Source organism: Hibiscus syriacus, unplaced genomic scaffold (genome assembly GCF_006381635.1).
Source record: "Hibiscus syriacus cultivar Baekdansim isolate YM2019G1 unplaced genomic scaffold, ASM638163v2 tig00111393_pilon, whole genome shotgun sequence".
Classification (NCBI taxonomy): Eukaryota; Viridiplantae; Streptophyta; class Magnoliopsida; order Malvales; family Malvaceae; genus Hibiscus; species Hibiscus syriacus.
This window is the reverse complement of record NW_024063079.1, coordinates 46456-73845: the sequence shown is the minus strand read 5'-3', so window position 1 is coordinate 73845 and position 27390 is coordinate 46456. Positions and strand designations below refer to the sequence as shown.

The following is a 27390-nucleotide window of genomic DNA, read 5'->3' as shown; positions in this document are numbered from 1 at the left end:
GAATTGTATTATTATGATAAAATTATGCGAATTTGTGTGACGAAGTAAATTATGATTAAAAAATTAACAATAATATATATATATATATGAATGTGTTGAAATTTATATAAAATAAATCGTAAACCCATAAAAATATAATACAATAACTTTTAATTATATAAATTAATTTCATGAACTATGCTAGTATGAATATCAATTGAATTATACAAGTATATATTTGTTCTGATTTACTTATTTATTTTTTCAAGTCGTAAAGACAACGAGTCAACGACAATAGTGACGGAAAGGATTTTCGGCCTGAGAGATCCTTCCTTTAGGCCCAGGAGATGACAAAACCATAAACTCTTACAAGTTTTATTAAGGTTAAATTGTGTTATTACTCCCTCTAGTATATGTAATATTATAGATTTAATTTGATATTTCATTAATATTTTTATGCTACGAGAATTAATCCTCCACATCTCGGGCCTAATTCAACTTTGGACGACTGAAAATGAGTTTTCAGTTTCTTTTAGCGGGAATCTCGCTCGACCAAAGTCACGGGGCATATCCGTCAATGAAACATCAAGAATATAACACCTAAACAGAAAAGCATAACATATAATTTAGGTCATATTTTGATTTCCATCCTTTTATTTTAACATAAATTTAATATTTAATCCCTATAATTTGATTATCTATTTTTTCTGATAAAATTATATTTTTTCACTTTTATATTGTTAGTCTAAACAGTGGATATTATTAACCATGTTTGTTAAAGTAATTATTAATATTTTAAAAAAATACAAATGGTTTGATTGAAATGTTAACACTGGACTTGTGTTGTTATCAACCTTTAGGGGGTGTTTGGTTCAAATTTCCATGTTTGGTTGGTCGGGAATCTCATTCTCGGTAATGTTTTATTATCAATAGTAGATTTTTTGGGTATATTACCGTGAATGTCATTACCTCCCTTCCCTTAGGTATTGCAACATTACCGGTGTTTTGGATTAAAATGCCCTTAAATTTTATTTTTTTTTCAAAAATATCCTTATTCTGTCATTGAATAATAAAAATTCTACGAATGTTAAATTATAAATTTATCCTTAAATTATTTTTGATTTACAAAAAAAATCTATAATTAAAATTTTATATGAAGTTAAGGGGTTAAATTTTTTTTTACCCTTTCATTAAACCTTTTTTATATTTTTAATTTTGTATAAAAAATATATAAATATTATGAATTTAATGTTTTAAAGAAAATATATAAATATTTTACAATTTGTAATATTATACAAATATATAATAAGGATAATTTGGTCAAATATACATTCCAATAATATTTTATTCATTTAACCAAACACGTTAATCTTATATTCCTGCTAAACCAACCAAGCACAAAATACAACATTCCCAGTAATCCTATTCCCTGGTAATCTTTTATTCCCACTGGTAATCTTACATTCCGTGAACCAAACGCACCCTCAGATCACATCTAATTCCGGGGTCAAACTCCTGCCCCTCAATTACTAAAAACAAAATACATTAACTAAATTGTAAATTTAAGTATAGTATAGGGATCAAAAACCGGAATTTGACCAATAATTATATTTTTCATGTCGGTGTTCTTGTCCCGCAAGAACTCACCAATTAAACAAATTTATTACCCGATCTGTGGCTGAAACAGCACCAGATCCAGGCTACCCATTTTTGTTAATTAACTTTCTCTTTAACTAATCAACCCTGTTTCTAAACCACATTCCCTCGCACTTTGCTCTGCATCAGATTCTTTTCCCCTGCATTTCTCTTTAGCATATCTGATGTTCAATGCGTATGTTTTGATCTAGATCCCAAGTAGAAGACTGTGTTTTTTTTTGAAGTCACAAAACAATGGGGGGAAAATCAAAATCCAGATGATTTCTGGGGTGGTTTCTGGTGTTAGTAATATTGGTCTGGTTGTGGGAGCTGTTGTTTATACAATAAAGAAGAAAATGGATGACAAAAAGGATAATAAGCCAGCTCCCGTTCCAGGTCCTCCAGGCGCTATCGACTAGAAGTATTTTGATGCTCTCAAAATCGCAATGCAATTCTTTGACGTTAAAAATTGTACCCTTTCTTTACCCTCTCATTCTTATTAAAATTTGCTTCCTTTTAGGATACCCTTTAACTTATGGATTCGGATTCAATGTTTAGTACTTAAAACAAGTGGTTTATTGTAGATATTATTTGTAATTTTCGACTGCTTATGTTTGGTTCTTTTGTTGGTAAAATTTATCTTAGATGTGCAAGTGTTGCTTGTTTGTTGTTGTTCCTTGAGTCAAACATTTCTTGTTTGTTGTTGCAGCTGGTAGGTTAGAGGATAATAAGATATCATGGAGAGGAAATTCGGCGTTAACGGACGGAAGGGAAGCGAAATTTGATCTATCTAAAGGGATGTATGATGTTGGGGATCACATGAAATTTGGATTCCCAATGGCATTCACTGCTACTGGGCTATCGTGGGCTATGCTCGAGTACGGCGATCAGATGGAGGCGGTCAATCAACTGGAACCGGCTCAAGAATCGCTCAAGTGGATAACCGATTCCCTTATCAATGCTCATCCTTCGGAGAATGTGCTCTATATTCAGGTTATCATTGTCTTTAACTGCCATCTAATCTTTTGGTTTGGTGTAGCTATATGTAGTACAAAAATGTCTGCTTGATTGCATTTAAATTGTTCTTGCTTGCTTCATCGTGCCTTAGTCAATTTATGTTTTGGATTATCCGATTGGCTAAGGTTTTAGATCAGGAACATGTTGGATTTTGGGTTTATGTTTCTGGTGATGTAGTGATGGGTTGCCATGAAATCATGAGATGAGTTATGTTGTCATCATGAGAAACCTTGTGGCGCTTCTGGATTTGTATTGTGAACCATACTTTTCTGGAATCTGATTGTACAATCCTGTGAAAAAAAGGCTCTGGAATATTTCTAACCTCTTACATTTTTACTTCCAAAACTGAGGCAGGTCGGTGACCCTGAAGCAGACCACAAGTGTTGGGAAAGGCCTGAGGACATGAAAGAGAAGAGGCCTCTCACACAGGTGAATGAATCCCGTTCCTGGGACTGAGGTTGCAGCCGAAACTGCTGCAGATATGGCTTCAGCGTCACTGGTTTTTAAGGCAGCTGACTCAACATATTCAAGCACACTTCTTAGACATGCGAAGCAACTTTTTAGTTTTGCAAACAGTAATAGAGGTTCTTACAGTAAGAACATACCAGAAGTTGCTACGTATTACAATTCAACAGGATACGGAGATGAGCTCTTATGGGCAGCAAGCTGGCTCTATCATGCAACAGGCGATCAATCATATCTCAGATATGTGACCGGTGAAAATGGGAACCAGTTTGCTCAATGGAGAAGTCCTTCCTGGTTTAGCTGGGATAATAAACTTGCAGGAACCCAGGTAAGGTTCTCTTTTAAAGGAATTTGAAGCAAGATCGTAGCCTCTTGTTTTCCGTTTACATCTATATACATAGACATGTCTCAAGCATCATGATGATATAAGAAAGACTTTAAGTGAAAATAAATAGATATCATTAGCTTGAATTCATTTCTGGTACGGCTTGTTTGAATTCCATCGATTGTTTCTCATTTGTAAAGATGCTAAAGAAAAGAGCTTCTTTGGAAGGTTTACAGCATTTCTTTAACCTCCAGGCGTTTAATTGAAGGACTATTTGAAGGAAAGTAATTCTCATTTGTTAACCAGCCAAAGCTAAAGGCAACTACTGTAGGATATCTAGCCTCGTTTGTCAGATTGAGCATGTTGTGCTTGTTTGGTGGCCCACATTTTAATTCTCTGAGTAGATCATCAGAACCATTAATCTTACATAGTATTATTTTATTTTTCTTTGAATATAGTGTCTGATTATGTTACATGTATGCAGGTTTTGCTTTCCAGGTTAAGCTTGTTCGGTGCCAAGGGTGCCTCTGGGAATTCCGGCCTTAAAAACTATAGGAAGTCTGCCAAGGATGTTATGTGTGGTCCTCTACCTAAGTCTCCCTCAGCAACATCCAACAGAACTGATGGTAATGTCTTCTTTAAAACTAAGTTACCTGGATTCATATTTTTGCTATGTAGATCGTGAATCTGACAAAACGAAGAGGCTCAAAGAAAGTTTATTACCGAACCAAATGATTTTAGACTTGATAAATCAACATAGTAATTGATGGTTACCCTTCAACTCAAAAATCTGTATTCTTTATACTTCTTTCGATTGTAAATGTTAATGCCCGACCTTTATTTACCATACTTCACTTTTCTTTCCGGGGAATTACATATACTCTCAGATCACCTAAGTCGCAAATAAACTGAATTAGCTTGGATACTTTGGATATCGTTTGTTTACTGCTCTAGTCTTTCCGATGCAGGTTGTCTTATATGGGTCAGTGAATGGAATTCTCTGCAGCATCCGGTTGCTTCTGCATTTTTAGCTGCTCTTTATAGCGATTACATGCTTACGTCACAGACGGTGAAGCTAACCTGTGGTGACCGTTCATTCAAACCATCGGATCTTAGAAAGTTTGCCAAATCACAGGAATGATGTTTATGTAAAGACGCAACCAAATATTAGCAATATTTGTCATAAAGTGTTACTCCGGTGTAGTGACTACTATAATAATAACAATCTTTGCTTCCAGGCTGATTATGTCCTAGGCAGTAACCCCTTGAAGATGAGCTTCCTTGTGGGGTACGGCGATAAATACCCACAATACGTGCATCATAGAGGAGCTTCGATTCCGGTGGATGCCACCACGGGTTGCTCCGATGGCTTCCAGTGGCTAACTTCACCCAATCCCAATCCTAATGTAGCTATTGGAGCTCTTGTGGGAGGGCCTTTCCTAAATGAAACATTCACTGATTCCCGGAACAACTCGATGCAAGCGGAGCCAACCACATATAACAGTGCACTCATTGTTGGCCTCCTTTCGAGTTTGGTCACCACATCTTCTACAATTAGATCCTTCACTTAAGAAGTAGACATAGTCTGATTACATATTTGTTTTGTACTATATAGGCAGCTGTATCAATACTTTGTTTTATTTGTTCTGAAGTGTCCGCTGAAAGTTGAGGTCTCTGCTGGTTGTTCCCTGTTTCATTGATCTGCAACCTCCTTTTGTTGAAACTTGAAAGCAATTTAACACCAAAATTTCAAGAAAAGAAAAACAACAATAATAATTTAAAAAAAAAAGATACATAACTAGAAATCACCGACTTAAAGAAGCTAATATGATCACTGTCACTGTTCTGTCCTTGTCAAGTTCTAATTAAATAAAACAAACAAAAATGATTTCACAGGTTCAAAATTGCAAACTTTAACTGCAAACTGGACCTTGTCTTTGGAGCTTTGCATCTACATTTGGGCTTTTAGTTCGGTTTGTAAATGGTCTAGGGGTTTAATTTGGATTATTATTTAGACCCGAGTTTGTAATATAAAACAAAATATTTATTCTATTTTATTTTGAGCTTCTAAATTAAAATGGATCAAATAAAAATGAATAGAGTCGAATAAAAAAACAGACCAAAAAGATAGAACCAGTAAAACGGGCTAGAACAAAATAGGAAATGGACCGGATAAAAATATACTGTTACACATAATACTTTCCCCGTAGTGTCACATATGTTATAATTTGAGACGAGTTTAATTTGCTATAATGATATGTGCACGCTATTTAATGCACTTGTGTTCTATGATGTTTTTTATGACGTGCGAGAGCGTTGTTAATGGTTAAGAACGATTATAAACATATATTAAATTTATGAGGTGACTTCAGTGGTCAAGGAAAATATTGTTATCCTTAGAGGTCATGATTCGAGCAGCTGCATCTATAAGGTGTGTGCGTTGTTCATGGTTAAGAAAGATTTTGAACAAATACTAACTTGAAATCACCACAAATTATTAAAAAATATATGAACATATGTTACTTTGTAATCACCCAAACTATTAAAAAAATCCGTTCAAATAAATGAGTTGTATCGATCTTATAACTTTATAATTTCAGTAGAGATTAATTAGCTAATTATTTTACTATGATATTGAATTCACTTATGTTCAGGCCCTAAAAGATGAAACTACCATTGTGTCCATATTTCCATCACCTATGCATTATGTAGGTCCAATCCAACATTGGCATTCCAATGCGAGAGTAAATGCTGGGGCTAATTTCTATTTGGTTGGTCGTGATCCTGCTGGTATGGGTACAGTGGGATTTGTATGATCCTGGTCATGCTAACGTATATGCTGCTTTAATCATAATTGGATATACTATATGCATTCATCATATCAAGTCCACCAAGTATGTCATTTCCAATTGTTTATATTGATGACGCTATCCTTTTGTTAGATCTGCTATTAGAGATGGTAATAGGTCGAGACAAGACACTTGTTTGGTCATTCCAATCTTGATTCAACATATTAATCTCTAAATTCAATCTGATGTAGATATTAATTTATTCATCTCAATCTTACTTGATCTATTAACTCTTAAATTTAATTTCGACTCAATTTGACCTTATAATACTGAAAAACTTTAATCTTCTTCGACGACAAAAGTTAAATTCGACCAATCCGTCATCACATTTTTTTAAATACGAGTTTCTATCATGGAAAGATGTCTCAAGAGAGTATAACCCATAAAAAAACAAAACAGAACCATTTAAATCAATCGCATGAAAAAAATGAGGGAAAGAAATAACCTGTTTATATATACATGATAACATTTTTATAAATATAATAAAAGTATTTTAGATCGGATCGGATTGAATAATGTTCATTCTAAACCTAAACACTCTCGATTCTATTATCCCAAAAATCATTTTAAACTCGAATTTTAAAGAAAAAAATTGTTTTTATCGAGTCTAGACCGTATGAGTCTTGGATAATTTTACCATCTCTATTTGCAATGTATGAGCAACTCTCCTTGATCACGCGGTGGTTCTAATTTTGCAGAATATTCAACCTGGTCCTTCAATATATCTTAACAAATGCCGATAAGCAGCACCATAATCTTAATCAATACTATTTGTGTTGCCACTCGACCAAAAGTGCAATCTGAATCATTTGACAATAAACGCTCTCAAATATGAAGGCTCGTGGTTAGGACGTCCCATAGCACAAGAAACCAGCTGGCTTGGACCACTTCCAGTGTAAATCTTGGACCCTGAAATAGGCCACCAAAACATGTTTAATAATCACAGAGTCGACCATCAACCGAAACATTACCATTTATTGTTCCCTTTGATAATACACACCACGTGTGCTCCATTTTCACGTTTAATTCCAACGTACTATCCGTAAAGTCCTCGCCATTCCCGTTCAGGCGTTCACAGCCACGCTTACATTCTCATTTTCAAAAAGTTTGTGCTTTCGTTTCCCTTGCTTAAATGTGTGGCTTTCAAACTCCATCCATGTACACATCCTCTTATTTTCCTCAATTACAGTACATCACATCGCTCTCTAGTTCAGTAAATATTCCTTTTATCTAACTTAAAAAGCACGTGAGAGTTAAACTAATAAACATAGATTTTGTGTCAGAGGTGAACTTAAAAGTTTTAGGAAGTTTAAAATTTTCAGCGGGAAGGATCACCTCCACCAGCTTCCTTCAATCTATCCTTGAATGTTTAGCTGCTTAGGAACGTACGTTGATGATAGAAACATCGGCCATGACAATGTGCTTTAACAATAACGATATTAATTGAACTAAAATTCAGTCTATCTGTGGATCTCAAATATATGTAGTAAAAAGGAGGGGAAGGTTTGCAAAAAGGATATAGAAAAAGACAGGTTGAGAAAGCATATAGTGAACAACGATTTTGGGTGGAAATTAAGACAGCCGCTGCCTCTACCTATTTTGTGGACCTTAGAACATGAAAAAAATAAAAATAAACATAAGTGGCAGTCATTTAATTTTAAAATATATTTACTTTTTTGATAATGACCATGCTCATATTTGGTAGTTCGATCCAAGGACCACCATACCCAAATTCATATATATTCACATACCACGGCATCTTCAACAACTTGTTTTACTTTTTTTGGTTTCAAATAAATTATATTAAACATTATAGGGATAATTTAACTGTATTTTAACAAAATATTTAACTGACAAACAAGATTGTCTACCACTATAAAATCACCCTCCTTAGCATAGTCTAAAAATCCGACGAGATATTAAGAGAATACACAAAGAGGTCTTTTAGGGTCAATCACTATAACTGTGACCTATCAAATGAGTGGACAATATCTATATACATATCCAGACTTTGTCATGAACCCCTCAAGTATGCCCCGATAGACATACGATAATAAATAAATGTGATATTAAAAAATTAACAACCTAATTTGAAATGTGATTATCGATGATGACTCTAATACCATGTGAAATTTACTACTTCTAAGGATACAACGAAGGACTAAGACGATTGAAGATGATACAATGAAAGACTAGATTGATTATGGAGGATACGACTGAGAACTTAATATAACAGTTAAGAAACTTCGAAGGATATAGCAAAGAATTTTCAACAATCAAAGTTAAATCACTACACTGCAAAAAAAAATATTCAAATGTATCTTTATATAACTTTATCACTAATTTAACTAATTATCTAACTGTTGCTAACTAACATAACAAACTAATATGAATCTAAATATTTAAAGATTCATAACCTCAACTTTTGTCAATTTTACCGGTGCCTCATTGGCACCAACTCATTAAATTTTAGATGTGAACCTAATTTTTATGGCCAAATTTCTTTCCTTTTCTTTGTGATGATTAATGAAGTAGGAACATCATACCTGGAAATGTGGTGTCACTTATGGATATGCACTTTAAATCTCTAGGTTTGTCGATAATCCATGCAAATTAATGTTAATGATCAGAATTGAGAAACATCTCGTAGAAATAATTGGAAAGAATGATATATAATTTTTGAAGCAACAAAAAGTAAAAATTAAAAGAAAGAAAGAAAGGATAATAATAATTGTAAATCAAATTAAAAGGAACAGTGACATGTGCAATTGAAAACTGTAGTTGAAGTGAGCATGGGATCATGTCTCGACGCATCTCTTCATCTGCCTAATTTTCAATTATGTGTGGTCCTATACTGGTACGTACTGTGCTTTTTAGGCACAGGGGAAAGCAAAAAATGAAATTAGAGGGGCAAAACATATTTTAATCTCGAATATTATTTTTAAACGTAATTATATGAGTCAACTTATCTAAATTTTTAACGTAGCAAACATGAGTTAATATTCAAATGGTAGAAATCAATATGGTTTTCAAAATTAGGGTAAATTACATTTTTGTTTTCATCATCAAATTATTAATATTAATTTTAGCCTTCAAAACTTATATATATTTTTTATAAAGTAATTTTAGGTTTTTATATGTAGACTTTAGCATGGATAGAAGTCATTTAATTTGTTTTGTATTATTGTTTTTAATAGTCTAGGTAATTAAAAGATAATATATTCAGAATTTTCTTAACTAATTGACAACGCACACACTCTGCAGACGTAACTGCTCGAACTCAGAACTTTTAGAAAGATCAATATTCTCTTTTATAAATGAGGCCACTTATGAATTCAGCTTTACATTACTCTTTAAATTGATCTAAAACTATATTGTATTATAAAAGAAATAAAAAAACACACACACACATTTGAAGAAAAATCAAAACTCAGTCATCAGTTTTAAGCGAAATATTGCTCTTGCAACTATATATCAATTACTTTATCTTTGTACAACAATTAAGTATTGTCTTATCCTGGGGTTTTGATTCACTCCAAACACAATTTATATGTTTCTTAAAAATTGTGTATTAACCATAGTGTAAAATAAATATTATCTCTGTTAACCATGTATTAATCACTAACTTGGTGCAACAGTTAAGTATTATTTATCTTTAAATTTTAAGTTCTGTTTTATAATTTTTAAAAAGATCAAATTCGATTCTTCTTACTTATTCAATATTTTATCAGTGAAATATATAATGCCACGTACTGTCATCTTATTGGACATTAAAATTATTAAATCATATAGAATTAAAATAGTTTATAAATATTAAGGGTAATAAAAATTGGATGATAAAAGTATTGGTTAATATTCTAATGACAGAAACCAATGTGGTGGTTTTCAAAATTAAAATGAACAGAATCGACTAGGGCTTTTAAGAAAAAGGCATGGAAGTAAACACGTACGTGCATGTGAATCATTGATATTTTATCTGACAATCACAAGCTCAAATACGAAGATGGTCACAAGGGATGCCATACACAATATATTATTAATAAATTAATAATTTTTATATACACAATGTATTATTAATAAATTAAATATTAATGATAAACTTTTAAAATTAAATTTGTCTAAATTAAAACAAAATCTTAGAAGAATTTTGAAAGTTATCATCCAATCAAGTAGTCTTATATTATTGCATGAGTGATTTATAAAAATATATGTTTTTTAAGATATCAATGAAAAAACTTATTATCGGTATCAAATTTCTTGATCAATTAATTTGAATTTAAAATAATTTTTTTTATAAGAACGATTCTCTCAAATGTTCAATAATCACGTATTAAATTTAAAATTAATAATGATTATACTTTAAACAGAAGCAAAGTTCTTGAAATGTTGCTATAAAAGAACTCAAATATGGATGTAAGTATTCTTCAAATCTGAATTTTTTATATTAATTATTTATTTTATTAATGATATTCACCTTAAAATTTTATTTGTACTTATCCTATGTAAAATTTTATATGACTAGTATGCATATGTTAATCCTAAAAAGTATTTTTAGATTCCTCGTTAAAAAACTTCAAAAGGTTGATGAAGAATAGAAGAGAGAGAGAGAGAGAGAGAGAGAGAGGGGGGGGACCATGATGTCCTTTGGGAGGGCAACATTGGTCGTTTAAACCCCAACGGGGATTGCCTTGAGGGATGTCTTGTGAGCTCATTTTCAGAAACCCCCTAGGAAAAATAAAATAACCCACAGCCCCACCTGATTTTGCTTTGGAAAAATCCATTTACCTTAATTACCTCTCTCACCATATATACCCCTCTTTCCACCCTCTTTGAAAACCCACCACCTCTCCTTCTTCCTCCCCCAAAACCCTCTTATTACAGCTTCCAACAATGGCTATCAGCAGGAAGCCCAACAGATTGGCACAAACAGCCGTGATAAAGAAAATCCTGAAACGATGTTCCAGCTTAGGAAAGAAACAAGGCAACGGTGAACAACAACAACAAGGACTCCCTTTAGACGTCCCCAAAGGTCACTTCGTCGTTTACGTCGGCCAGAACAGAAGCAGATACATTGTACCCATCTCGTTCTTGACCCTACCCCAGTTCCAGAGCTTGCTCCATCAAGCTGAAGAAGAGTTCGGGTTCGGTCACGACATGGGGCTCATCATTCCTTGTGAAGAAGTTGTTTTCCAGTCTTTGATATCCATGCTCAGATGAATTCAAGACTGGTTGTTTTTTCATGGAGAAATGTTGAATTGAGATGAAGCTGCTTCGTTTGCTTCTCTCATTATATTTTCCCCTCCCTCTCTCTCTTTTTACTGAGTTGTTTAAACTGAATCTGACACACACAAACAAAACCGATGGAGAATGTTTGGTTTTTATGTGGGTTCCTTTAGATTTGTAAATCTGAGCTGGAAAATATTTTCCTCACTGAGATATTCTGTGAGAGAGATAATATATCAAATTCCGGTTTCAGTCTCTATATTATGCTTAAAATGGGATATATTTGTAAATTTTATATTTTAATTTGATATATTTTTCTAATCATCAATATTGAATTTATTAGTTGATTAATTCAAATCAAATTCTATTACGGAGGCAATAATCTGAATTCCGTCTATTCTATTTATAAATTCATAATATTAATACTCAAACTTCAATCTTATTTAAAAAAATCTAATAATTCATTTTACTAAATCAATTAATTAAAATATTATGATAGACTTTGATTAAAATATTGATGTTTCCAGTTCTAACTTACTATTGATGTCATTAGTTTTTTTATACTGAAGGGAAAAAGGTATATAGTCAGCATTTTTGTAAGAATAATCAGGGTGTTGACTATTTCTCCTAATTAATATCATTATAAAGCGTAGAAAGATTAAATTGTGTCAAAATTGAAGTATAGACTAAAATCCTGAGTATAGTGGAGGGATTACACCATAATTTGACCATTATTATAATGTTTCTGGTTAATTCAATCTGCACAATTACAGGATCGTAAAATTAACTCCATAATCACTTTAAACTAAAATAAAAATTAATTACAGAATTTGCATGTAAGAAATTCAAATCCAGATGACGATTGGGTACGACCATTATATGACGAGATTTCCGTCAATGCACTTATTAAATTGTTGGAACAAACATTACACGTAAACAAGGCAATAATAAAACAAGTTTGATAGATTTGGTGTTAGTGTCAATGCTTTTAACTGTTTTTCCGGGATTTCTTTAGTTGGTTGATGATTTATGTTTCTTTTCTTTTAAATAAAAATTCTCCTCTAAAAAGAGTACCCGAATAATATTAATAGGAGAGTCACAATTACATGGAGTTTGTACTACAACCAATTTGAATAACCTGTGCAGCCGAAACACAATACTTAACCATACCCTATTTCCCCAATTCCTGCTATAAATGCATAAATGGAACTATTGTCATATACAGGGAAATAAATTCAAACAAAGCTTTACCAAATAGCCGATTAGCAGCACCAAAGAAATGTTAACAACACAGCAGCGGAACTGACCATAAACGAACCATACGTTCGCACTGAAAATCGACCAAACCAAGGATTACCTCGAGCCTTTAAAGACTCTAAATGCACAAGAGTTGCGAGTGAACTCCAAGGCTCAAGCTACCGAGAGTGGCCACTTTCTTCTGGCCCAGAATCCAATTCGCAGCAGGGCAATATCGAATATTTGATACGCAGAAAAGCTCTTACCCTTAAAAATGACTTCATTTCTGCACAGCCATAGTGAGCATATAAGTCCCAAAAAAATTAGTTGTCACACCGGTTTGGATGCCCGACTACCCAGATAACAGTCCCAAAACGATATAAAAGATTTAGAATCCAAAGGAATTACACAAGATAACTCCCATAACTTGAACCATTTTGTCATGATAGAAGAGGAATTAGGATTGGAAAAAGGGGAAATTGGAAGGAAATTAACTCAACTAGGGATTTTGAACGAGGGAGAGTTAGGGATTTTGAAAGAGGAGGGATTAGAAAATGAGAAGGTTGGGGAGCAAATTACTGTGGAGGCTGGAGTAGAGAAGGAACTTGGGTCTGCTGAGGCAAACACGGGCCTGAGTAATGGTGGGCCTAGCAGATTATCTGATGAGACCCAAATATTGTTGAAACCTGCATGAGTCAGCAGCAGTTAGTTAATTTGTTAGATTCATAGTACATGTCAGCTGGTACTTGTAATTATATAAAATGTACCTGATTCCATTCTGGAATTATCTTATGAATGAATTGCAAGTTTCTGTATCTATTTCTCTCTACATTTCTTAAATCCCTAAAAAATTTCTCTCTTATTCGATCCTAAAACATAACAATTGGTAATCAGAGCTGAGTTGAGTGATCCAAAAACTATTTTCACGCTGGGAAAGACAAGAAAAATGCAGAAGGCTGGATCCACAGAGGTACCAGAACAAGCGGGGGAGGTTAAGGAAGAGATCTTACCATCTTGGTGGGCTGGGCAGAAAGAGGAGCTGGAATGAAGGATACAAACCCTGGAAGAGGGAATGACTGAAAACAGAGAGTATTTGCAGAGGATCCTACAGTTGGTCAATCAAGCAACTGAGGAGAAAGATTCACCTCAGTCAGTAAAGAATCAACCAACAGCAACTGAAAAACAGAACAAGAATAGAGGTAAACAACCATGTTTGATTACGGTTCTTAGTGAGCATGAGAAGTATACTTTTCAACCTAATGAACCAGGGATATTAGCTTTTAAACCTGTGGGGTTTAATGGTCATCAAATTGTTAATCCAAAAGTGCAAGAAGAAAAATATTATGGGAAGTTCTAGTGAGAGTAAGGGGGAGGAGATGAACATGTGGACACTAGAAACTATTTTAAAAATCCTTTTGGAAATGCAAGTGTTGTGCTACCCAGACCAAAATTGGAGCTATCAATATTTGATGGGAATAATTCCAGAGGGTGGATTCGGAAATGTCAGAAATTTTTAATCTGTTTGGAATACTTGAAGAACAAAAACTGGAAATAGCTGCTATGTATTTTAACTGGGAGGCCTGAGACTTGATTTGATGGTTACATTATGCAGAAGCATAGAGCTACTTGGCATGAATTTGAGGCTGATTTGTGACATAGGTTTGGTGACAGAAATTATTCAGACATTATTGAAGAATTTAATAAGTTAATGCAAAAAGGAAGTGTGGAAGAGTATCAAGAGAATTTTGAAGAGTTAAAACCCTATTTGCTACAACAGAATATGTATCTGGGAGAATATTATTTTGTTTCCAGTTTTATTAGTGGTCTTAAAGAGGAACTGAAGCATAAGGTCAAGGTGTTGGAGCCTAAAACTCTATCTGAGGCATATAGACAAGCCAAACTTTATGAGTTAGCAAATGAGATTGAGACTAAAAGGTATAAAGTTCATACCAGGAGTTTTGCTTACACATCTCAGAATATGCATCCAAAGAACTTGAATACTGGTTTGGTGACTAAAACCAGTCCACTAAATAGTAATGCTAAGCAAAGTTTAGTGGAGTATAGGAGAACACATAATTTGTGCTTTAAATGTGGGGAAACGTTTACCCCTGGACATCAATGCAAGGTCAGGCAACTGAATTGTATGGAAGAAGAGGAAGATGCTACTGAAAAAGGTATGATTGAAGAAGAAGCTGGGGAAAAGGAGGATTCAGAAAATGAAGCTCTTGAAATATCCATAAATGCTATTACAGAGAATGTGGGTCATACTACTTTGAGGATACAAGGATTTATCAAGGGGAAACCCTTGAACATTTTGATAGATAGTGGAAGCACTCACAGTTTTGTAACTCCTAAGTGGGTTAAAGAAGGAATGGAGTTGGTAAATACTCAACCCTTAGTAATCACAGTAGCTAATGGAGAGAAGCTTTACAGCAATGCTAAGTGTAATAAAGTAAGCTGGAAGATGCAGGGATATGAATTCCTACATGATTTTAGAGTTCTATCTTTGGGGGGCAGTGACATGGTTCTTGGTGTGGATTGGATGGAGGAATTTAGTCCCATTTTAATGGATTTTAAGGACATAACTATCAATTTTATGAAAGATGGCCAGAATGTTGTTATTAGAGGAACTCAAAAATTACCTATAGTTAGATCCATTACTGGAGAGAAATTTCAGAAGTTGGCATTAAAGGATACTGAAATGACTGGAGAAATTTTTTGGTTGAGTGTTGAAGTTGCTGACAGCATAACTCCTCAACCACTTCAGAAATTGTTGGCAGAATTTAATGAAGTTTTTGAAGATCCTAAAGGAATGCCTCCAAAAAGGAAACATGACCATGCTATTGTCCTAAAACAAGGGTCACAGCCTGTGAATCTCAGACCTTACAGGTTTTCATATCCTCATAAGGCTGAAGTTGAAAAACAAATTACTGACATGCTAGCAGCTTCCATCATACAAGTTAGTCAAAGCCCTTTTGCTTCTCATTGTCTATTAATCAAGAAGAAGGATGGGACTTGGAGGTTTTGTGTAGACTACAGACAACTTAACTCTACCACCATCAAGAATAAGTTTCCTATTCCTATAGTAGAAGACTTACTAGATGAACTGAATGGAGCTGCATTTTTCTCAAAAATTGATCTAAGGTCAGGGTATTGGCAAATCAGGATCAGGGAGGAGGATATTCACAAGACTGCCTTTAGAACTCACCAAGGACACTATGAATTTAAGGTAATGCCAGTTGGGCTTACTAATGCTCTAGTTACTTTTCAAGCATTAATGAATGATTTATTTGGTGCCTATTTAAGGAAATTTGTCCTTGTGTTCTTTGATGATATTTTAGTTTACAGTCCTAACTTGGCAGCACATGAAAAGCATCTAAGGGTGGTTTTAAACATTCTGTTGGAAAATAAATTATATGATAAGAGGAGCAAATGTTTCTTTGGGCAATCACAAGTGGAATATTTGGGGCATTTGATTTCATCACAGGGAGTGGCTACTGATCCTGCTAAGATCAAGGCTATGCAGCAATGGCCTTTGCCTAAGAATTTAAAAGCTTTGAGGGATTTCTTAGGTTTGACAGGATATTATAGAAAATTTATCAAAGGTTATGGAGAGTTGAGTAAGCCCTTGACTAATATGCTCAAAAAGGAAGGATTTCATTGGAGTCCAGAAGCTATGACATCATTTAAAGAATTGAAACAAGTAATGTGCAGAGCTCCAGTTTTGGCTTTACCAAATTTTGAGAAAAAAAAAATTTTGGAGACAAATGCTAGTTCAAAGGGTATTGGAGCAGTTCTCTCTCAAGAAGGAAGGCCTCTAGCTTATTTAAGCAAGGCTCTTGGGCCAAAACATGCAGATTTGTCAATCTATGAAAATGAATATTTGGCCATTTTAATGGCAGTATCTCATTGGAGACATTATTTAGAAAATGGACCTTTTGTTATCAAGACTGATCATGAACCATTAAAACTTCTACTTGAGCAGAAGTTGACTACAACTATTCAAAAGAAAGGACTCACTAAGTTGTTGGGACTTGATTATACAATACAGTACATAAAGGGCAAACACAATAAAGTAGCAGGTGCTCTTTCTAGACAACAAGAGGATTCTGGTGAGTTTTTTTAAATAGGGATAACAATTATAACTCCTACTTGGATGCAGGACATTGAACAGAGTTACCAGGATGATGCAATGGCTCAAGAAAAGATTCATATCTTGGTTCTACAACTAGGAAGTATAGAGGATTGGAAGCTGGTTAAGGGAGCTTTATATTTCAAAAATAAAGCTTATGTGGGCAGTAAAGGAGACCTCAGAGAGAAAATCATTATAGTTCTCCATGATTCATCAATAGGAGGCCACTCAGGTATACAAGCTACCTATCAAAGAGTTAAGTCTTATTTTTTTGGCCTAGACTGAAAACTATGGTTCAACAGTATGTGCAGCAATGTGATGTTTGTCAAAGGACTAAGATAGAACATGTTGCTAAACCAGGCTTATTACAGCCCATTCCTATTCCGAATAATGCTTGGGAAGTCATTACAATGGATTTCATAGAAGGCTTACCATGTTCTATGAAGCATTCATGTATCCTAGTAGTGATAGACAAATTCACCAAGTATGCTCATTTTTTACCACTGTCACATCCATATACAGTGGTGGAAGTTGCTAAGTTATATTTAGAGCAAGTCTACAAGCTGCATGGACCTCCTAAGATTGCTATTTCAGACAGGGATAAGACTTTTACAAGTCTCTTTTGGCAGGAATTACTAAAGCAACTAGGGACAAACACGTTTTTCAGTACTGCCTCTCATCCTGAAATGGATGGACAGACAAAAAGGCTTAATCAGTGCTTGGAACAATACCTTAGATGTATGTGTTTGCTTAAACCATCCTCATGGTTAAAATGGCTACCTCAACTACCACACTGCTTTGGGAATGACCCCATTTGAGGCACTTTATGATTATAAACCTCCTAACTTAGCTTGGACAGAAGAATCTAAAGTGGGAACATTTCAAGACATGATGCAGAACGTGATCAATTAAACATATTGTTAAAGGAGCAGCTAAGTAAAGCCAGTAATCGCATGAAGCAGTTGGCAGATAGACATCGAACAGACAGGGAGTTTAATGTGGGAGAAGAGGTTTACCTGAAACTCCAACCCTATCGAGAAACCTCTTTGGCTTTAAGGAAAAAATTGAAGCTTGCTGCGAGATATTTCGGTCCCTACAAAATACAGCAAAGAATTGGGTCAGTGGCATACAAGTTACAGTTACCATCGCATTCGAAAATACATCTTGTTTTTCATGTCAGTTTGTTGAAAAGAAAACTTGGGAAAGGGCGAGTACCTTCAGTAGATCCTCCAGAGATCACGAATGATGGCCAGTTGAAAGTTTACCCAGCGATTGTGTTGAATAAAAGGATGGTTAAACGCCAAAACCAGGCAGTAACCCAATTGTTGATTCAATGGACTAATATGGGGACAACAGAGGCGACATGGGAAGATTATTCGGTGTTGAAGACTCAGTTTCCAGATTTCGATCCTTGGGGACAAGGATCATCTGGTGGAGGGGGTATTGTCATGATGAAGAGGAATTAGGGTTGGAAAAAGGGAAAATTGGAAGGAAATTAACTCAGCTAGGGATTTTGAACGAGGCAGAGTTAGGGATTTTGAAAGAGGAGGGATTAGAAAATGAGAAGGTTGGGGAGCAAATTACCGTGGAGGCTGGAGTAGAGAAGGAACCTGGGTCTGCTGAGGCAAACACGGGCCTGAGTAATAGTGGGCCTAGCGGATTATCTGATGAGACCCAAATATTGTTGAAACCTGCATGAGTCAACAACAGTTAGTTAATTTGTTAGATTCATTGTACATGCCAGCTGGTACTTGTAATTATATAAAATGTACCTGATTCCATTCTGGAATTATCTTATGAATGAATTGCAAGTTTCTGTATCTATTTCTCTCTACATTTCTTAAATCCCTAAAAAATTTCTCTCTTATTCGATCCTAAAACATAACACATTTTGACCATACAAGCCAAGAAATATTACAGTGAAGAAGGAGATGGGGGATTGTTTCTTCCTCCCTTCTGCAAAATACACATTTAGTATTCTCCCCACAGTAGGCGCCACGTTTAGAGTCCAACCAACGTTGGGATTCTGCCATGTATTACTTTCCAAACGAACGCCTCCACTTTTGGTGGAGCGATATTGGCCCATACTAGCCTCCAACAAGGGTCCTCGGTAGAGCCATTCGACGAAACAAGCTCACAAAAATGCTTTGGAAGATACTGTCCATCCGGGGACCCCAACCAAACAGCAGTGTCCGAGGGGCTAGAGGAAGCAGCAGCTCTGTTGAGCACTAATAAGAAACTGTCCCAAACATCCGATTCCCATACGAACAGTGCCCTTCGAATCTCAATGTTCCAATGCCATTCACCACTGAATTTAGAACCAAACTCATTCAAATGGCCAGACTGTAAATCCTGGGGAACGATTCTTTAAGAGAGGCAACATTCCAGAAGTCAATGGATTTACCATCACCCAGGACTAATCTAATGTTTCTACCAAAATGATTGTCTGGACAGGATAACGAACGTGTTATGTTTTTCCAGACCCAGGAGTTTTTCCTACCAATTGGATTAGAAGGCAGCAAAGAATATTCATTATAACCATATTTTTCGCCAATGACTTTTCTCCAAAAACAGTTTTGATCCTTGCCGAATCTCCAAACCCACTTATTAAGCAAAGCACGGTTTTTAGTCTTGAGGTTGAAGAGACCGATTCCTCCATGCGATTTGGGTCGGCTCAGAATATTCCAACTAACCCAGTGTATAGCTCTAGAATTAGTGGAACCCCAAATAAATTTGGCCATAAGCTTGTTAAGAGCTGTGGCTACCGTGCACGACATTTGGAAGATGGACAAGAAGTACATCAGAAGGCTTGACAAGACGAATTTCGCTAAGGTTATGCGTTCCCCCAAAGATAGCATCCTACTTTCCCAGCCATCCGGTCGTTTTTTAAATTTGTCAATAATCGGATTCCAAATGGAAAGGGAATTCCGAGAGCAACCGAGAGGTTGGCATAAGTAAGAGGTGGGCAACCTTCCACTGCTGCACTTGATTACTGACTCCCAATTTTGAACTCTTGAAGGGTGGACGTTAATTTCATATAGTGCAGTTTTCCTGACATTAAGTCGGAGGCCCGAAGCAATTCCAAAAATCCTGGGAATCCTTTTTATATTTTTAGCATACGCTTCGTCGACTTCGGTGAAGATAATGATATCGTCAGCAAATTGGAGATGGGAAAGTCGGAGTTCATTTCCACCAAGCAGAACGTCCTTAATGAGACCCAAATACGAAGCTCGATGGAGGAGAGAACTTAACTCTTCCCCAATAAGATTAAACAGAAGTGGGGAGAGGGGCATCCTTGCCTAAGTCCTCGTTTAATATTAAAGGAATTAGTTGGCGAGCCATTTTGAAGGGTTGATGATTTAGGTTCGCTCAGAGGCAAAACCACGTTCCATAAATGGTCTTAATTTTATATGTAATAGTAATAAGGGTAAACTACACGGGAGACCACTAAACAATGATTAAAAATCAATTAAACCACTGAAGTTTCAATTGAATCAATCAGACCACTCAACTATTTAAATGTTTCAATCAAGCTACCGACCGTTAATTTTTAACGGAGGTGATGGTGTGGCCGTTAAATCATTTTGGTATAATTCACAATTGATCCCTATAACTTATATATTCTTTCAATTTGATCCTAATTTTAATAAATTAAAATAAATTTAACCATCGAATCAGGAGGTGCCACGTGTTATTGGTAACATCTGTCATGACACGTGTCTTTATTCGATTGGATGACTAAATATATTTTAATTTATTTTTAATTTAATAGATTTGTTTTTCACTAATAAGAGGGTGACACATGTCACCATCTAGTTGAAAGAAAATAAATCCACACAAAAGGTGGGTAAGAGAAATTAAATATAGGCTGTTTGGGTGGAATATTAGAAATCAAACCATTGAGCTAAGACAACCATTTGATATGATTTGAACAACAAATAATATATATCTTATACCTTAATATATAAATGTTTTACTCAAAATTAAAGAATATTTTATATATCTTAAAATTTTAAATTATCATTTATTTTTTTAACTTATTAAATATTTTTTTTCTTAACTTATTAAATATACTTATTTTTATTTTAGTGTAAAAATATATATTTTATGTTTATCATCACTCAAAAATATATTTTTTAAAATATTTATTTTATCTATATATATTTTATCTTTATCATCAGTTAAAATTTATTTGACAAAATAAATTAACTTAAAATATATTTAAATATTTAAATATTTTATTATTAATTTAATATAAAAATATATTTTTTATTATTATCTTAACTTTTAAAATTTCTTTTTTTTAAATATCTTAACTTAACTTATATTTTATTTTTAAATTCAAATACATTTCAAAGTTAAGATATTTTAATATATTTTTAAAAATTTAGACAATGATAAAATATATTTTTAATTTAAAATAAAAATAGAATATATTTTTACGTGAAGATAAGAATAAAATATTTAAATATATTTTAAGACTAAGTTCTTTTTATTAATAAGAATATAATTCAATTCAATAAATAAATAAAATTATAATTTCAAGAATAAAATATACAAAAATTAATATAGATTAATTATTTAACTAGTTATTTCACTTAAAAAACAAGGCAGTTGTTACATAATGAAAATAGGATTATACTTGAAAAGAGTTAAAAATCATTTAAACAACTCGCATCATAAAAGATATAAACAAATATTATTGACGATGATGAATGATATAAAACATTATTAACACAAACATAATAAAATAAATATAACAATAATACGTTGACAACCAACTTTATGACGACTTAAGTGTAACCTATCATATATGATCATAAACACTTATGAATATGATATAACTAGCCCAAGAGTCTTAATCAAGGTAGATAATCAAGCAAATATCAACTGCAGTGACGATTACAAATTTTACCAAAAAAAGTCCTATAAAATTATATATATATATATAATCCACTGTTTTTGTTAGAAAGATAAAATAATATAAAATCAAATATACAAAAATAAAAAAATAAAAAAGATAAAGCTAGAGAAAAGAATAAAAATAAATAACGAAAGACGGAGGAAAACATAAGGTAAAAGGATACATGAGGTTTTTGTACTTTTAAAAAAATTAGTGTGACATTCAAATTATTTTTGCATTCAATGTAACTCTCAAATTTAGAAAACAAACTCAACGTGACTTTTTGACAAATGATTTCTATCGTTAGTCGTTATGAGGTTAATGTAGTACTTCACGACGTTGATATGGCAACTTACAGTGTTGATGTAGCGGTTCACGGTGACAGTTGACGTGACTAATGACATGTCAAATAAACTAAATTGGTATTTTGGTTGAGTTTGAAGGTCTGATTGATTTTTTTTAAAAGTTCAATGACTTTTTTGATTTATAGAAAAAATATATTCTAAATTTAAAATATAAAAATGTTAAAAAGATATTAAAAAGAAAAAGAAAATTATTAAAAAAATTAAAACATGTTATTTTTTTAACTTGAATTTAACTTGAGTTTTATTTATATAAATATGAATTCGTCCCTTTTGTATAAATTTTATTTTATATATTTACCTCTTATTAGTAATTATCTTAAACTCTAAATGTCTTTCTAATTTGATTCGCTATATTTTTTTTATAAAATTGAATTAAATAAATATTATAAAGTCTTACAAAATAAAATTTAAAAGTTATAAAATTAAAATTTATGTATAAATTATCATGAAAATAAATAATTAAAAATAAAAAAAATAGTTATACAATTAAGAGGAACATTTTAGTGAATATAACATGTTAGAAGTGTAACATCCTCAATACCGGGTTAGTGACTAGATTGAAAATTTTCAGAAATTGGTGATTAAAGTAGGATAATTGAATAGTTTAATGACTTACTTGAAGATATTTTATGCATCATTGTTAGTAATTATTAGATGAAGTAAAGGGCAAAATGGTCATTTGACATGAAAGATTTTTATTTTCCTTTATAAGATAAGAAAGCCCACGTGGAAGAGAAAAGAAGGTAAAACAAACTTCCAGAGTTCTCTTCTTCTTCAGCCGTGAGTCACCATAGCAAAGGTGAGTTTTGTGGTCAGTTAATTATTTGTTGAAATTAAAGTTGATTTATGATTATTGGATGATAATTAAGCTTAAGGAAAGCTTAAATTATCTTAAAGATAAAGGATGATGGAGTTATGAGAGATTAAAGATTATGAGCTCTTGAATGAAAATTTGGAATAAAGTTCATAATTAGAATTGGAAGTTAATTTTAATTGTCATCAATCTAATTAAGAGATATGAAGTGATAGAATTGGATTTAGAACATGTTGCAAATTTGGTGTAATTCTTGAATTACATTGGAAGATATGATTTTGAGATTTAAAGGGGTGATAAATGAGTTCAAATGGGCTTAAGTATGTGTATTTGAGTTTAGTATATGAAAATGGGATAGAACATGAAGAATTAAAGTTGAAAAGAATGAATTTTCAAGTTTAAATATGAATTCTGGATTAGTGTGCATCGATACACATTCAACATGTACCGATGCATCAAGGGTAAATTTCCAGAAATTGTTCAGTATGTATCGATGCACAGGAAGTGCATCGACGCACCCCTTAAAAATGGAAACATCGAATGCAAATTGTGTATCTATGCATAATTAATGCATCGATGCACATACTACAGAGTGTACCGATGCACTTCAAAGGAAAAAAATAGAAGTAGATCTTTCTTATAGCTTAAGAAATCAATGATTGGATCATAGTATTTAGAATGTTAATATGTATACATGATTGTGTAGATATTGATCAAGAGCAAGTTTCGTAATGATTGAAATGTTATAATTGATCAAGAAGAGAAAGTAAGACATAGGAGTAATTGATAGCAAGTGAGGCACAGGTAAGCGCATACTATTGGAATATATGTATTTTTACATGGGAATTAGACTTGTGATAAGTCTGTTCCTGATATTTGAATATATGATAGCATGAGTCGAAGCAGGATTAGGATTATGTACTATGTGAATGTGTCATGCTTGCATTACATGTTATGTGGTGTGCATTTATGTTTATATGATAATGATCTATGAAACAATACAAGAATATTATCTGAATTACTTGATAATAAGTCATAAAATGGCATGCAAATGTAATATAAGTTATAAGATGAGAAAATATGTATATGAGAAGATATAAGAACAAGAAACAAATCAAGTGTCAAAGGAATATGAAATCGTATGAAACGTGATATAATCTATGTGAATAAATGAGAAATGATATGAGCACAGGTATGTGATTATGAATGACAGGAATATAAGAAAAGGTATATGTGACATGTGAATTATATGGAAGTGAATTCTGTGCCTATGTGATAAGATTATGTGAAATGATATAAAGATAATGCCCAAGTTATGTGTCATGAGATCTAGAGATATAGTTGGCATGCCAAGAGTCGAGGGATATACAGTGGTCCTTCGAGACATATACAGTGGTCCTTCGGGACAAATTTTACATGCCCCTAGTGGGACCCCATACGAGCTGTGGTGACAGTATATTGCACAACCTCAATAGACTTACATATCTATAGTTCTCACATATGTACATGGGTTAACCAAGAGATAATAATAAATATATGATATATGATATGTATGCTTTTGGTCAAATAAATTGTATTATATGATTTAAATGATGATATGTATATTATGTAGTTAAATGAATCATGTTGGTTAAAAACGCTAGGTATAAAAAGGATATGATTACAAGATATAAATGATAATTATATTGATAATGAAATAAGGTTAATGATGGAAATGATGAATGATATGTATATGTGTATAGTTGATTATATGTGATGTTAGATTGTTGTGGGTGATAGTATGATATGCTATGTATATGCATGGTTAAGTAGTTAGAGTTACTTTTATATGTTAACGCCTCACTAAGTCATAGACTTAGCGTGTGATTGTTTCACACGTAGGTTGCAGAAGCGAGAAGAGAAGCTAAGAGGAACAAGACATGTCAGATTCTCCTTTCCACAGTTCAGATCAGAAATGAATTTAAATTATGCGTATTTTGTCATATGAAATGTAGTTGGCATGTAAGATAAAATATTAGTATTGGTTACGCTCTGATCAAATTTGTAAAACCACATGTTTTATACAATAAAGATTATTTGGGTTTTGTTGGAATGTTAAACTGAATTTTATTAGATTTTGGCAAGGTAAACATTTTGAATAGTCAATGTGACACCTCGGACTCGTATCCGGTTTGGTACGAGTTTGGGGTGTTACATTTAACGGTATCAGAGCCAAGTTTAGCCGATTCTAGGCTTAAACCTAAGTCAAATGAAGTTTAAAAATGTGTACATGGCAACTCAAAGTGAAAATTTTCTGATCTGATAGTGTAAGGAGGATGATGTCTTGTTAATAGAATAAGATTTGTATGATATAGTAGAACTTAATTATAGAAATTGTCGAAGTGAATCAATGGCTGAAAAATCTGATGGTGATAGCAATTCACCTGCCCTGGCCAGACATGATGAAGAGCGGAAACCTCAGAAAGTGTCTTATAAGATTAAATGTTGATTTCAGAAAGTTGAAATCATCTCTGAATAATGATAGAAAGTTTTCACTGTTTTGAATCAGAAAGGTGATATGAAGTCGTTTTATTATTTAGTGTATAAGATAGAATATGGTGAACAAGTGTCACCATAAGAGCCTTAAAAGATCAAATGATGCAGTGAGAATTGGTATAAGAGTTTAAGAATGAGTATATCGATAATCAGTTTATAAGACAAAGGAAGTTAGAATGTTGAGTTTGAACAACAAAAATTACAGGATATATTAGATCTAGAGATATAGTTGGCATGCCAAGAGTCGAGGGATTATCAGTGGTCATTCGGGACATAGTGGTCCTTCGGGACATAGTGGTCTTTCGGGACATTTCCTAGTGGTCCTTCGGGACAAATTCATATGCCCCTAGTGGGACCTCATACGAGCTGTGGTGACAGCATAGTGCACAACCTCAATAGACTCGCATATTTATAGTTCTTAGAAATGTTCATGGGCTAAACAAAGATATAACAATAAATACATTACATGTGAAGAATATGTTTTTGTGATATATGATGATATTTGTATTGTTTGGTTTATGAGTCATATATGTTGGTGGAAAAGATTAGGATAAGAAGATATGATTAACTTATATAAATGTTAATAATGTGGATAGTGAAATAAGAATAATGAGGTAAATGATGAGTGATATGTATCCGTGTACATTTAATTATACGAAATGTTATATTGTTTTGTGTGATAGCATGGTATGATATGTTCATGCATGGTTAAAAAGTTAGAGTTTATCTTATAAGTTTAATGCCTCACTAAGTCATAGACTTAGCGTGTGAATGTTTTACACGTAGGTTTGAGAAGCGAGAATTGAAGTAGCGAGGAGCAAGACAGGTCAGTATCTTCCTTACAAGGATTAGATCAGAAACATATTAAATATATGTATTTTGTTTATAGAGTTAGTTGGCATGCAGTTACAAGATTTTGAATTGAATATGCTCTGATCATTTTAAAGAAACAATTTGATTGTAATTATTAAGGTAAAGTATCCATTTTCTTAAATGATAAATTTAAGATTTTACGGAATTGTAAAGAACAGAGTTTTGGAAAGCTAATGTGACACCTCAGACTCATATCCGGGTCGGATACGGGTTGGGGTGTTACAAGAAGAAAGTAAACTTCATCTAAACTTGATCTAACAAAATTAATAGGAAAATTGCCTTACACTACCAATTTCTGTTAAATTTAACTCTATAAAATCAATGTAGATATAGAGTCAACGTGTTTGAGGTTTTTTTATAACTCGTAATATTTTTTTAAAAAAAATTTCAAGGAATAACAAATTCATTTCTATAAAATAAAAATAAAATAAGACTCGCATTAGAATTGACATGTATTAACATATCAATATAATTATGCTACTAAATTAAATAAAATTTACATTAGAATTCATATCTAGATTAATGAATCATTTAATAATAACAATTTCAATCACTCTGTTAATATATGTTTCTAAATTTAGTAATTTAGTTTGTATTTTTAGTATTTTTTATAGTTTAAATTTAAAATTTAAAATATTTTTTCAAAAAAATCAAATAAACCTTTGAACTTTTAAAAAAATCAATTTGACTCTCGAATATGACAAAAAAATACCAATTTAACCCATATGTTACATCATTAGTCATGTCAACAGCCACCATGGACCACCATATCAGTATCATATATCGTCATGTTAGTACTGTAACGATGAATGACAGAAACTATTGATAAAAAAGTCATATTAAGTTTTAGAGTAGTGCAAAAAGTAATTTGAAAACCACATTAATATTTTTTTAAAAAAATATAACGACATCATGAACCTTTATGTCGAAACATAATAAATATTATGATAAAACATAAATGGCAACCCTTTGATTAAAGATAGATGACGTCATCGTCCTAAATAATTAAGAAAAAAATTGGAGAGGGAGAGAGAGAAAA

At 33.0% G+C, this 27390-nt stretch overlaps 1 protein-coding gene, 1 long non-coding RNA gene and 1 pseudogene across 2 annotated transcripts; all 3 read left to right on the top strand.

Annotated features, from left to right (window-relative positions):
• Nucleotides 1-1602: 1602 nt before the first annotated feature.
• Nucleotides 1603-12207, top strand: LOC120160841. The gene is made up of 3 exons (XR_005519455.1): nt 1603-1845; nt 5853-5860; nt 12198-12207. It is a non-coding gene; the product is annotated as an uncharacterized LOC120160841 (long non-coding RNA).
• LOC120160839 lies at nt 1870-5024 on the top strand (annotated as a pseudogene).
• LOC120160840 (auxin-responsive protein SAUR50-like) lies at nt 11096-11627 on the top strand. Its single transcript, XM_039171162.1, has one exon. The coding sequence runs from the start codon at nt 11161-11163 to the stop codon at nt 11485-11487; it is 327 nt and encodes a 108-aa protein (XP_039027093.1). The 5' UTR covers nt 11096-11160; the 3' UTR covers nt 11488-11627.
• Nucleotides 12208-27390: the final 15183 nt, after the last annotated feature.

What these genes read in the sequence shown, in the direction of transcription:
- LOC120160840 (XM_039171162.1), top strand. Translation starts at nt 11,161, where the DNA reads ATGGCTATCAGCAGGAAGCCCAACAGATTGGCACAAACAGCCGTGATA.